Raw genomic sequence first — 13327 nt, 5'->3', positions numbered from 1 at the left:
TTTCCTAATTTGAAGCAAAGAAAGATACTTGGGTTCCTGCGCTGTAAAAAAGGAACACTAAGCAAAAGAATACCTAAAATAAGACATCTGAATGCAAGTGGTCACACAACCCATCTCCACAGTTTATGTCGTCATCCTGCGTCCCTATAGTTAGTGGATCCACATCACATTACCATTGCCGAGACTGTTCTACAGTTCCAGCCAAGGCTCCCATATGGATTGTATAGCGCTGGGGTTTAAACCAACCTTTGGGTTCACTCCCAGTGTTTTGACATGATACCCTTACACCTGTTTACGTCATGCTGATGAGTCCTATAGGTAATAGGCTATGCTGATGCGAACAGGTTTTGGCCAAACCACGGAGATGCGTTGTGTGACCATGTTTGTTTAGATGGTTTATTTTCGCAAAAATTCCTCTTGTTCAAACCTTAGGGCGATGATGTCATGATTCATGTGACTATGCTCAGAAGTGCGTTTTTGCTTACTGCGAAAAGTACTTGGTCACTTGAAAAGCAGTTAATGTAGAGAAACAAAAAATTGCATGTTGGTAGATACTTTTATATGTAGATGATTTACAATAATATTATTGCTTAAAGGCTTGCTATCAGATTTTAAGAATTGTATAAAGACATACCTTTTTAACAAATTTTATAATTAGACTATTGGTTAGTCAGTTAATGTTAGATAGTTTAGCTAGTCAAATAGTTAATTACTTAGTTTACTAGTTAGTTTTCATTTTTATAAATTTTCTAGTTTAAATTGTCCCATTTTACTTAATTTGACGTTTTGTATGCTAAGCAACATATATTTTTAAAAGTATGGCCATTACAAATTTTTGACAACTATTAATATATTTTTATTTAAGTGGTCTGGAACCTAGACTAGAAAATTACTCTCCAGCAGTAACTCAATATTTACACTTCAGTTAATAAAGCAACAACCTCTCACTGTTGACGTTGGCATTTGATGAAGGTTGTAGTTCTTAAATGAACAGTCTTCTCTACTTTGAAGTGAAAGTCAGTTTTGCAAGGATTGCGATTTTTCATGATGTTTATCACCGCTGTTTGTTTCACATTTTTAATCAAGTTACGATGGCCTAAAACCAAGAACTAAAAGTTAACTTACAATATGTTTCCCATTTTTGTTACAACAAAAAACGACTTTATTTTACCCTTTCACAGAAAAAATGAAATTTACATATTATGAAATTAAACAAAAGTAAAAGGCTGTTGGCTCCTAAAATAGCTGATAAGTTGAAAAGTCTAGGAAGCCAAATTACATGAAATAAATTACAAATATACTAGGTCGGGACACAAAAACACAAAACGCAACACAACCACGCACTCATATCTAGCAAAAAAGGAAATAAATAAATTTTACAAAGTAAGATGAATAAGCTTTAAACAGCAAATAAATCGTGGAAGATGATCAAGCTTGAAGTAGCAAACAAATCCTGGAAAAAACTCATTACCTTAGAGAATTCAGAAACTAAGGCAACATTAATATTTGTTAAGCAACTTTTTTTTAGATTTTCTTTAAATTTTCTAAAAACGGTTGACATCATATCTTTCTCACGGGAGTTCTGTTCTCTTGGTCCTTTTGATCCTACTAAAGCGTAGTTTAAATTGGGGTTGTCTTTTTTTCAGGAGGTTTTTACTCTGATACAGTCGGCTACGTGGACAAAACCTGCAAGAGATGTCCAAACGGTTCTTTTGTTGCATTTGACAAAACACCAGGAAAACAACATCGAGATTGCAAGTCTTGTCCTTTGGGTAAGGATAATTAGTAAAGAACATCGCACGCCCTTGAGTTAAATGTGTGATTGAAGCAAGTGCAATTTTGAGAACTGTCAAAGCATCACCGTACCTTTTAATCACATATTGTAGTCGAGGTCGTGAGAGTTTTCAATTTATAGTATAATCAACAAAATTACAATTTGGAACGTATTCTAACTCCCCAGTTTATCTTGGTAAAACTTCGATTTAACTAAGTCTTCGGATCAATGTCAGAATTCATTAAAAGTTTTTCAGTCAACTTTGGAAATCTTCAGATGTCACCGGGTCAACTGCAGAAGCCTTCAAAAAACTTCGGAAATCATTGGACAACTTCAGGTTAAATTCGGAGAGAAAAGTTATTGGAACTCCTAAGTAGTATAATTTGGGATTAATTGAAGTGCTCTCTTCCAATCAGAATCCAGTAATTTTATGAGTGTTTTATAAATTAGGGCACAATTGAAGTGAGACCAATTATTGTTGGTAGAAATCTTGGTGCTTCTCTGCATTTTCATATTAAAATTTCTGATAGTTAATTTTTGGTCAATAAGGGGAATTATTATATGACCAGTACGGACCCACGCGCAATATCTTTGGAAAACCATATGAAAAACGTCCCGTATGAGGGCCGTACGCCTCGCTCTAGCAGGGCCGGAAAAAGCCGTACGGCCCTTCTCACTTTGGTAAACCAAGTGTAAATAAGTATATTTCTCTAATTTATAGATGATTGCCAAAAGACAAACCCGAATCACTTCAAAAAGTTAATCTTGAGAGCCCGAAGTCCTTCCATTTTTATGTTTCCTCACAGGGAGCTGTTTATGTTATGTTTGTTGACTGTTCTAAAGCATTTAAACCCTATTTAACCAATATTTTTAATTTTAGTTTACACTTACCTAAATTAACCACTGTTCGACAAAAGCAAGCCAAAATTGTTTTTATTGGATCTACTCACTCAAAAACTTTGCACATGCATAGTTCGAAGAAAAGACTTTGAGAACACCAAACACCAAATGTTGGTATTTTATATTCTTGTATATAAAAAGAGTGTATCACGAGCTGGGTTGTAAAGGCAGCTGCACGTCTTCAGGAGCTGGTCAATGTTCTTCCGTTTGTTGCCGTACTTGTCCCAGCTTGATGGCATCCTCAAAATCAACGTATGAAACGAGTATTTTTAAATGCGGATTGATTTTCTATTGTAATGTTCTATCACCATATTTTAAAATACGAATCTTCAAAATACGTTAGTAAAACAACTGATAGTTCGTTAACAAATCGACTTTAGAGGTAGACGTCTCGATCTTATGCGTTAGCGAACTCGTCATTAGCGAATCCACTCGTAGGCTAAACGACCGGATACCATTAGCAGTTTAGTTAAAGTGCTCCTAACAAATAAATTTATGGCTTTTTTGAAATTTTCAACAGGAACAGAAACTGACTTCTTTGCTGGGAACCGTGCTTGTAAATGCCTGGAGGGACAATATAGAACCCACATGTTCGAAAGATGTTTCAAATGTGGCCAAAGGGGACTGAAATGCCAAGATGACTACGCTTCATTGAAACCTGGTCATTGGTGGGAATGGCGAAACAAGACGTACAAAAATCGGTACGAACATTATATTAAAAATCTCTTGACATCTTCACCAGCCTTAGATGCTTTCCATGTACAATACCCTTATCCCATACCTACGCCTTACATGTGCCCAGCAGAAACATCATGTAAGGGTGGTCTAGATTCCATCTGTGAGAATGGGTACAAAGGTCCACTTTGCAGTGTTTGCAGTCCAGGATACTACAAACAGTTTAAACTCTGCACACAATGCCCATCAAAGAAGTGGATTGTGGGCCAGTTGTCTATAATTTTGGCCATCATGTTGATTATCATTGCCTTTTTGGTGTGGTCAAGCAGACGAAAGAATAAGAAGGAAGAAGAACGCCTTCTGATGGATAAGTTTTTTTCGAAGGTTAAGATCATAATTGGCTTCTATCAGGTCACTTATGGTTTGCTGGAAGTGTTCTCGTACATCAAATGGCCAGGTTCTCTTGAAACGATCGCTAAATATTCAGGATTTCTTCAGTTGAATGTGCTGCACATAGCACCGCTCCAGTGCCTTTTCCCTGGATTACACTTGGATGCCTTCGGAAGTCTTATTGCAGTGATGACAATGAATGTTGCTATAGTTTGCATTTCAGTCATTGCTTACGGAGTTCATAAACTGCTCATCTCAAGAAATCGCAACCTTGAGCAAGATGAAAAGTCAAGGCGAGTCTCGCAATCCAAGGAGCTTGTGTATAGGAATTTGTTTTTCTTCCTGTACGTGACGTACCTCAGCACGTGCTACAAGACAGCCTCTGTTCTGCCACCCACTTGCAGGAAACTCTGCCGAGATGACAAAGAAGTTTTGTGTTCCAAGTACCTGAAAGCGGATTACAGTGTACCATGTCAAGGGCAAAAGTACAATCATATGCTTGTCGTGGCATACATTTCAACTGCCTATATTTTTGCCCTTCCTGCCGCCTCTTTCGTGGCCCTTTGGAGACAACAAAGAGCACGGTTGGCCACACAAGATGCAGACACACTGCAGGATTCCGGTTCTAACAAGGAAATGATTTCTGGGTTACGTTTTCTCTTTGAAAATTACAAAACCCGGTCGTGGTATTGGGAACTTGTTGAAATGACTCGTAAGGTAATCCTGACATGTGGCCTAATTTTTGTAGGACAAGAGAGCAGGTCCTACATTGGCTTGGCACTGGTCATCGCTGGGATGTATGGGTTCGTTTTCGCCTGGGTAAAACCTTTACAAGACGTGACGGAAAACAGGCTGATGACGACTTCCCTTGCCGTTACTGTTGTCAACTTGGTTATTGGAGCAGCAAGTAAGATTCCCACAGAATATGTAACAGGCGCGATCGGCCCAGAAACTGACGCACTCCTATTCGAGATATTGGTATTTGCAGCAAATTCGCTGGTGATAGGTCAGCTTGTTGGTAAGAGAAAAAGTTAATATTTAAATATGTTCAATCAAACAGTGAGCTTAGATGTTCAGCCAGTTGTGTTTAGCATGCTAGTTGTTCCATGTTGTTCCGCAGACAAGTTCATATTTTTTTCTTTATATCATGAAATTGCTGTAATGCATAAACAAATTCAATATCTGGTATTGTTCTAAGGGAAACACAAACCATGTTTAGCCCATGGTTTATATAAGAACTTCTTCGTGTCTGTGTTTTTTCTCTTGTAATAATATGAATGTAGTGTCAAAGACAGGCCGTCGAGCAATATGCTGCGAAGTCGTTTCTTAGCGTGCCAGTCAAAAGAAAATGGTTATAAATGCCTGAAATACCTATATAAAGACACCTTTATTTGTTTAAATTGTGTACGCAAATTTTTAGAATGATCTTTTGTGATCTTTTACATTTTTTAATCCTCTGAAGTGACAGATTCACAACGGCGATTGAAAGATCGCAAATGGACGTTGGCATAAAGCTTGTCAACAACTTCGAAGGATTTCAGTTACTGGATTAAGTGATTTTAAAATAGAAATATGTATCAATATTGTGCAAACGAATTTCTGAAATGATCGGTCATAATCAAAAAGGGTCAGAATGCAAACTTCCAATTTTACGTGGCAGAACTTTAGCATGATCGAGTAAATAGGTTACAATTTTCACAAAACTTTGTGAAAAGTGCCCTGTTCACAGGTTTTGGAAAGTTTCCAACCTGTGTAAACCTGTGAAGAGCTTGTTCTTCATAGGTAGATAGAAACGGCATTATTTTGCTTCTGGGCCGTTCAAAGTTAATACAATGATTGCACCCTCGATATTACAATTTTACAGTCACTATCCGCTTTCTGTGACAACACCTTTTAAGAAAACAAGTCCCTTCTCCTCCACATGTTCAAACCTCACATCTTCACCCTCCTATTCCTCAGATGCTTCTGTTAATGATTTATCGTGAAAATCATTTGTTACATCGCCATATTGGTCAGGGAAAGGGAAACCGTCAAAAATCTGTAACTGGTACCCAGGCATGTGCATCAAGGCTTTTCTGCTTAAACCCGCTCGTTTCGATGCCCTCTCTCCTACCGCCCTGGGAACAGCTAAGGTGCTCTTTTCAGCCAACATTTTCCAGGCGAAGGGAGGTGGAAAAGGGAGAACAAGGGCGCCAGGCTAAAAGCCAATCGTTAATAAGCAATCGTTGGGTTACCTGTGCATGTTAATGGTGTCTCTTTAGTGGAGTGTGAGTTAATCATCTTAGGGTGCTTTTGAAAGGACTGGACTCCATCAATCTTAAGTTTTTTATACCTACCCAATAACCAGTTCAGTCGTACTGACTGGTGAGCCTATGGCCAATCTGAATACTTTATTTGATGGTGCTGTCGCCTTTAAACGTAATTATACTGTTGCTCAAACAGGTTGTTTTGGACTGTTCTGCCATCAATCTCCTGTAGGAGACTATGGTCAGAGCGATAATCTCAGGCAAACTTTATTTCGTTTATCCATCAAGTGGGGTTTCTTTTGAAATTTTAAGGCTACCATCTTTTTCTTTCTATGTATCATCAGACTATTGTTGTAGAAACAGGATATCCAGTCTTCCATATTCTTGGCTGGTCTTTAAGCTTTTTATGAGCTGGCCACTTTTTTAGTAAAAGTGGCGTGGCCGAATGTGTTTAAGGCACTTTTTTTAGCGGAGCTGCAGCGTGCGCAGCGCGCCAGCGGAGCACCATGGGTAAGGAAATCCGGTTAACCCACGAAGCCGAAAAAATTTGGTTATCTAGTGAGCATACGCGCGCCGTGCCTACAGACTCTAGGGGAGGGGGGAGGGGGAGTCACAAGTCACTCGACCGGGAGGGGAAGAATGTCATCATATCATATCCCAAGGAATGTCGAGGTTAACGTCCGCTTGTATCTTTGATATTGGTCATTTATGTTATGGTCAATTGACAGCTGTCAAAACAAGGTATCTGCTGACCAGTATCACATGACCATATCGCGGGGTCAGACGTACAACTCATCGAGTTCATGTGTTTTTTTGAAGTTGGCCGCCGACCAAGTTATAGTTTTCCATTGAATCGCGGGCTCAAATCATACTTTTCTTGCCCAGGGTAATGACAGGATTTTGTAATTTGTAGTTCACGATTTATTTCGGCTATGGATCGTTCTTGACAATTATAGTACACTCAAAAATATTACTGGATTCTGATTAGACAAGAGCAGTGCAATTAATCCCAAATTGTACTCCCTAAGAGTACCAGTTAGTTTTCTTTCCGAAGGTGACCAAAAGTCTTCCGAAGAGTTTTGAAGTCTTCCGAAGTTGACCCGAACACTTCCGAAGACTTCCCAAGTTGACCCGAAAACTTGCGAAGATTTCCGAAGTTGACCCGAACACTTCCGATTATTTCCGAAGTTGATTCGAAGACTTTAAGAGTTGAACCAAACTCTTCGGAAGATTTTCCGATGTCGGCCCGAAGACTTTTAGAAATCAAAGTTTACTGTTTCGAAGTGTAATTTTGTTGAGTATACTATAAATTAAAAAAATCGCACGACCTTCCCGTACAATTCATGATGAATAGCTACTCGTCATGTTTTGAAAGTTCTCAAATTGCACTCGCCGAGAACTTGCAAAACATCAGGAGGACCTATTAATCACGAATTGTACGAGAGATCGTGCGATCTCCTATAGTAACAGAATTTTCAATGAGAGTATTTTCAAAAAATTCGAAGAACAAGAAAATAAGTGTGGAACTCCGCTTATAGGCTTGGCTAAATCTATATATTAAATTTTTGGCTTATAAACAGCTGTAAGACAGACAGTAAACCTGATGTACTTTGCTTTTGCTAGAAGTCCTTTCATCTCCTTTCAAATAAAAATCGGTTTGCTGCGACTCACAAACTGACCAGAGATGTCCTATCAGAAACACTCTTCGCATTTGCAACTGAAAGCATACAGAGACATTTGGTCAAGTTTTGTCCACTGAAATAACTAATGATGTTTTGCGGTAAATTCGCTTAATTTTAAACAAGGGATGTTCTTTTGGAACCTTAAAAGGAGAAATGTTCTTGTAGCTATTTTATAATAATTCAAGACAGTCATGGTTTTAATTGATTGGCCATTGAATTGAATTTTAATTGGCCACGTACATGCAACTGCTCAAAGTTTTTTGACACAATATTCATTCCAGGGATAGATTATCCATTTACTATTTTCATTGACTAAATAAAGAGCAGATGTTTTTCCATTCAATATTTAAACCAGTTCTTCCGTTTTAAGATCGCTTCATTCTTGGTTTGCTTTCAGCTGAGTACGCTTTGTTCCTATACGATTTCCTCAAGGAGTGGCGCAAAAATCCACAGTGGTCTTTTTCTTGTTGCTTGGCTCTGCTCCTCCCTCTAAACGATTTGCAGGGAGAAATTCGTGGTATCGCTGGAACGAACGTCCTTAAAACACAGCTGCAAACAGGTGACTTTGAAATGGTTACACTTCAGGCTGCCTTTCAAGACAGTGGTGCAATTGATATTACCCTTGAGGAAAACGAGGAAGGTGATGTTGATGATGATGTTGGTGGTGACACAGTGGAGGCAAAGGATGACAATCGCCAAGGCCTAAACTGCAGCAGCAAAAAAATTGATCAAGGGACACAAACGGAGTTAAAGTCGCTTCTCACAATGCCTGATGTCACCGTAAATTAGTCATTAGTCACTGTAAGTTCACACTATGCATGATTGTATGATTGACAAGCTTAAGCTGTTTAAATCGGTTTCCTTTTTTCTTGTTCCAAGTGAAAACAAAACCTTAAATTATCGTGATATCAGATTTGTACCACCCTCATACCCCCTCATGCTCGTTAGACATATCGAAAGTATTTTGCATCGAGTAGTAGTATATCCTAAGCTTATTTTACAAGATGACCCTTCTTCCCCTCCTCCTTAACTTGTACAGTGAGTAGTTAGTCAATCCTCTTGGTGCCCGGTGGCATATCAAGCCTTGTAAATTCAGGAGTTAAGGCCTGGCGCATGCTACTGGTGATCATAGCTGTAAATTCGACTATAAAATGCTGTAGTTAAGCTTTTGAAAGCCAGAGTTTGTTAAGAATTGAACACAACTTAGAACTTTCAAAGAAATTTCTTCTGAAAGACTTATTTTCTGGTTAAAGTGTATTTTGAAGAAAAATGGCGGAAAAAAAACACTCCCGAAAATGGCTTTTTTTACATCGTGCTTCATTTAGGGTCTAACATAGGCACATTTAGGATTTCTCGATTGTAATAAGGCAAACAATATTCAAACTTCCCAGAAAGAAACTTAAACTTATGTACATACTGAATATTGGAAAAAGCGTACCTAACAAAACCCCGAGGGCTGTTTTTTTCACCTGATTACTTTTGCGACCCGCTAGATGATGTGCTCGTTTTTAGCAAAACGTGCATTCTTAAACTCTCTTGTCCTTTCTATCCACTTATCTTTGTGTTTTAAGGAGGCTCAATGTAGTTTTTTTAGCCTAAGGGTGGTTGTTTTTAAAATTAAAATTACCTAGGAAGCCAATGTTCGATTTTTGCCAAAATACACCATAATGATCAAATATGACCAAGTTTTATTTTTTTACCCGTCACTTGGTCACAACGGTTACCATAGCAACGATTGACGTTTTCTTTTGTTCTCAAACAAGCTTGATTTTCTCGAAATCTAGATTGACACTTGGTGTTTATTTTTTGATATGTTAAAGTTTAGTAGATTGACTAACTGTTGACGAAATTTTAGAAAAATCTGTGAGAGCGTTTTCAAGTAAATCAAGAATGAAATTTTCAGAAAAACACCGTTTTAATATAAAATAGGCGCCTTAAAATTGTTTCGTATTATTTGAGCACAGTTTCTCTCACTGAAATATAAATACTTACACCATCAAAGACCATTAACTAAAAGCGAAAGACTTTTTGCTTTAATTTGTTAAAATATATTGACTGCCGATTGTAAAAAATTATAAGAAAATGCCAAAAACTTCATTCTTGATTTACTCTAAAACGCTCTTACAGATTTTCCTAAAATTTTGAGCACAGGTAGTAAATCTACTATACTTGAACATATCAAAAAATGAATACCAAGAGTCAATCTAGATTTCGAAAAAAATCAAGCTTGTTTGAGAACAAAAGAAAGCGTCAATGGTTGCTATGGTAACCTTTGTAACAAAGTGACGGGCAAAAAATTAAAATTTGGTCATATTTGATCATTATGGTGTATTTTGGCAAAAATCAAACATTGGCTTCCTAGATAATTTTAATTTTCAAAACAACCACCCTTCGGCTAAAAAAACTACATCGAGCCTCCTTAAAACACCATATTTCAAATGTACATAAAATTGGCTTTTCGGCAGTTATAACATTACCGAGCTATTACAACCCATTTTTAAAATAAATCTAGATTTTTTATCTTAGACCATCGTTTCCAAATCACAAAAACGCTCTTCCTGGTGCAAATGCACGAATTTCAGTTTTTTTGCTTACCAATGCACAAGAAACTGTGAATCAATTGTGCCTATCTTTTGCCTAAATTGTGCCGAAACAGTACTAAAACTGTGTCTAATAAACTGTGCCTATTATGCGCCCAAACCGTGCATAAACTCTGCCAAAACTGTACCCAAAATTTTGTTTACCCTAGTGCATCATTTTAAACACTGGCAAAAACTCTACGTCTTGGTACAAAATATAAAACTATCACAAAATACTTTGGAAAAAGGTGGGTTTTAATTCTGTAGAACTGTCACTGAGATTTATTTAAGAGCAATGTGGTATTATCGTGGAGCAGAAAAGCGGTAATTCGAGGGGATAAAATTCTTTGCAAATCATGGCGACATGGAATAGCACAATATACCACTTGCAAAACTACAGAATTTGTTCTACAAAATTAACACTAACAAATGCTTTCTATCATGATTACTATTAATAAAAATACTCGTTTGTATTTTCTGAAGTACTGTAGTAAAAGTTATAAAACAATTAAAACGCGACGGTAAGTCGCCCGTAAAAGATGCGTATAAGGGCCTGTTTATATGGAGGAGAGTTGTCCCTGGTAGGAGAGTTACCCTCCATACCGAGCCACCCCGGGCGAGATAGCTTTTCATACGTTTCTTTATAAATAGCTGCGAACTGTTTATATGAGAAATTGCAAAGTTGGCTCGGGGGGCAGGGTGACCCTGGGTGGAGGGTCACTCGCTTTGAAGGTGGGGTGACCCTGGGGAGCGAGCCAACTTTTTTCCATATAAACAGTTTGGTTATTTTCGCCTCGCCTACCAGGGACAAGTTGACACATACAGAGCATGCGCAAACGCTGCAGTAGACCAAAACAAAATTGCAGATACATTGAAATCGTATTCAGCGGTAAATTTGTCCAAAAAAATGGTCGTGGTCGATGTTTCAGCGTTCCTTATTTAAAAAAGGCAGGCAAAATAGATGTTTCAAAACAACTCTCGCCAGTCTTTTGAACTGAGAGGGCCAAGTTTTGGCTCGGTCAAAAGGGACAACTTTTTCATATAAACGCTCGGCAAAAGATAGCTCGGGGGAGAGGGTAGCCCTCCTACCAGGGACAACTCTCCTCCATATAAACAGGCCCTAAGATACCATTACACTACATGTGCATTTCAAATTTGTTCGCTTCAAAGACCTAAAATTCCAAACTTAAGCGACACGAATAAAAGAAAATTGAAAGACACTTTGTTTCACATTAATTCCATTAAAGATAAAGCTAACAAATGTATTCAAAAGCGTCAAAATTTCGCACACTTTGAAGCCATGCACATGCACGCATGCAGGATGTTCACATTGCTATTCCCGCTGAAGCGTTAGTGTTTAATTTTAGCCCGAAGGCTTTTGTAGTCAATTTCCCCCTCGATGGCTTTAACGATCCTTATAAAATTAAAATTCCATCCAAGCTCATAGCAATATTGTACATCACCATTTTGCTGTCTGCTTTCTGAAGTCTTGAAACGCTACATTAAAACGAGATCAAGTCTGTAAATTGTAGTCAAAAACACACATTGGAAGCGCCATGATACAAGGTCTTCTTGGCCGCCGAAGGAAAGGTAAATTTCCTTACCGGAACGGTTTTAGCACACTATCTGTACCCCACGATTTTCCATTTAACATCCACTTAAAAATTGTTCGGCGTTTCTTCATTTTATTAATTCTCTGTGTTCACAATGCCGAACATGTACCAAAACCATTTCTAAACTGCGCCTTAACTGTGTCAAAACCGTGCCTAAACTGTGCCTTACATGTGCCTTGTCTGTGCCTAAATTTAATTTATATTGTGCCTTTGCACAGAAATCGTGGTGCTCTCCAAGCATGAAATTAGGACACATGCACTCCTGACATTTGCCTGTTCGTGTACATGTTCCTTTTTTCTTAATATTTTATATCTTTAGTAGACAACATAAATTCAAATAACATGTACATATTCAAATTCTATCTTTGCTACATGTCCCCATGACACATCTGACTTTATGCTCCCTAGGCCTGGTGTGTACAGCACGCATGGTTTTCACACAGCTATACATGTCACTGAGAAAGTTGTGCCTGGCATGCCCAATCATAAAGCGGAACTTAAGTTTCTGCTTAAAATTAACAAGTTATAACTTATCATTGTAACCCAACGTCGTATATTCAAAAGTAGTCTTTTCCTTATGACAGGTCTCAGCTCTGCCTGATTGAGCTCAGCTAAAAAATGACTGGAGGACAGGAGAAACACAGGCTTCCCTACAACTCTTTTTTTAGAACGAGCTATTTTAAGCCGATTTAATTTAACCATTGAACCTATTTAGTGAAACATAGGAACTATAAATGGCCTTATTATATAGAGTTAAGAAATATATTTATTAGCCGGGTCTTCTCCCTCTGAGATGATGACCGTTTATTCATTTGTCTAACGATTGTGTTCATTTGAGATATTGGTCGCTAACATAACATAAGGTCGCCTCTATTGGCACATCCCAATTGTTAGACATATAAGCTCTTGTTCCCTCATAGGTACTTTTGGTCATCGATCGGCTGTTGTGCTTTTTGGTTGTAGGTATGGATGCTCCAGCTCGATTTAACAATTTCGATTCCACTATCTCTCTTGTCCTTATGAAGATGTTGGATATCCTCTTTACACCTGCATGTGTACCAGTGACGATCTCGCTCAAAAACGCCAACTTTGTTCCAAACAGGAAGATGCCCCTTTTGGTTGGCGTGTTCCAAAACTGCGAAAGTTATTTTTGTGTACAGACAAGCTGTACGTCGCTTTGTTTTCTTTTATCCTTTATTGTGACAATCATCCTGTGTTCCTGATTTATACCTTTTCACATTTAAATGGAATGTTATAGAAATGACACCATCTTGATTAGTTGTTTCTAGGGCTTCTTTAAGTTTTTTGTTTCAGATTTTAAACGGTGCCTGTGAGCCTATGAAACAGATTTAATGTAGGGTAGAACCGTAGTACAGGTAGATTTAAATTCCTGCACCGGTTAGTTCGAAGGAGGCTATCCTTTTGAAGGAAATACTGGCGATAAATGGTTCTTTTTTGGATATAACTG

The 13327-nt window shown here is 38.0% G+C and overlaps 1 protein-coding gene across 1 annotated transcript in view; it reads left to right on the top strand.

Annotated features, from left to right (window-relative positions):
- The window catches only part of LOC144652251 (uncharacterized), a 45972-nt gene extending 33267 nt beyond the window's left edge, over positions 1-12705 (top strand). The window contains exons 7-10 of the mRNA XM_078512276.1: positions 1647-1772; positions 3195-4757; positions 8065-8468; positions 12444-12705. Of these exons, the coding sequence (XP_078368402.1) occupies positions 1647-1772; positions 3195-4757; positions 8065-8456 (2081 nt within the window). The 3' untranslated portion in view covers positions 8457-8468; positions 12444-12705. The remainder of the gene's footprint in view (positions 1-1646; positions 1773-3194; positions 4758-8064; positions 8469-12443) is intronic.
- Positions 12706-13327: the final 622 nt, after the last annotated feature.

This window comes from Oculina patagonica, chromosome 4 (genome assembly GCF_052425735.1).
Source record: "Oculina patagonica isolate OP01 chromosome 4, crgOcupat, whole genome shotgun sequence".
In the NCBI taxonomy this organism is placed as follows: Eukaryota; Metazoa; Cnidaria; class Anthozoa; order Scleractinia; family Oculinidae; genus Oculina; species Oculina patagonica.
The sequence above is the reverse complement of the archived record's forward strand: the minus strand, read 5'-3'. Positions and strand labels throughout refer to the sequence as shown.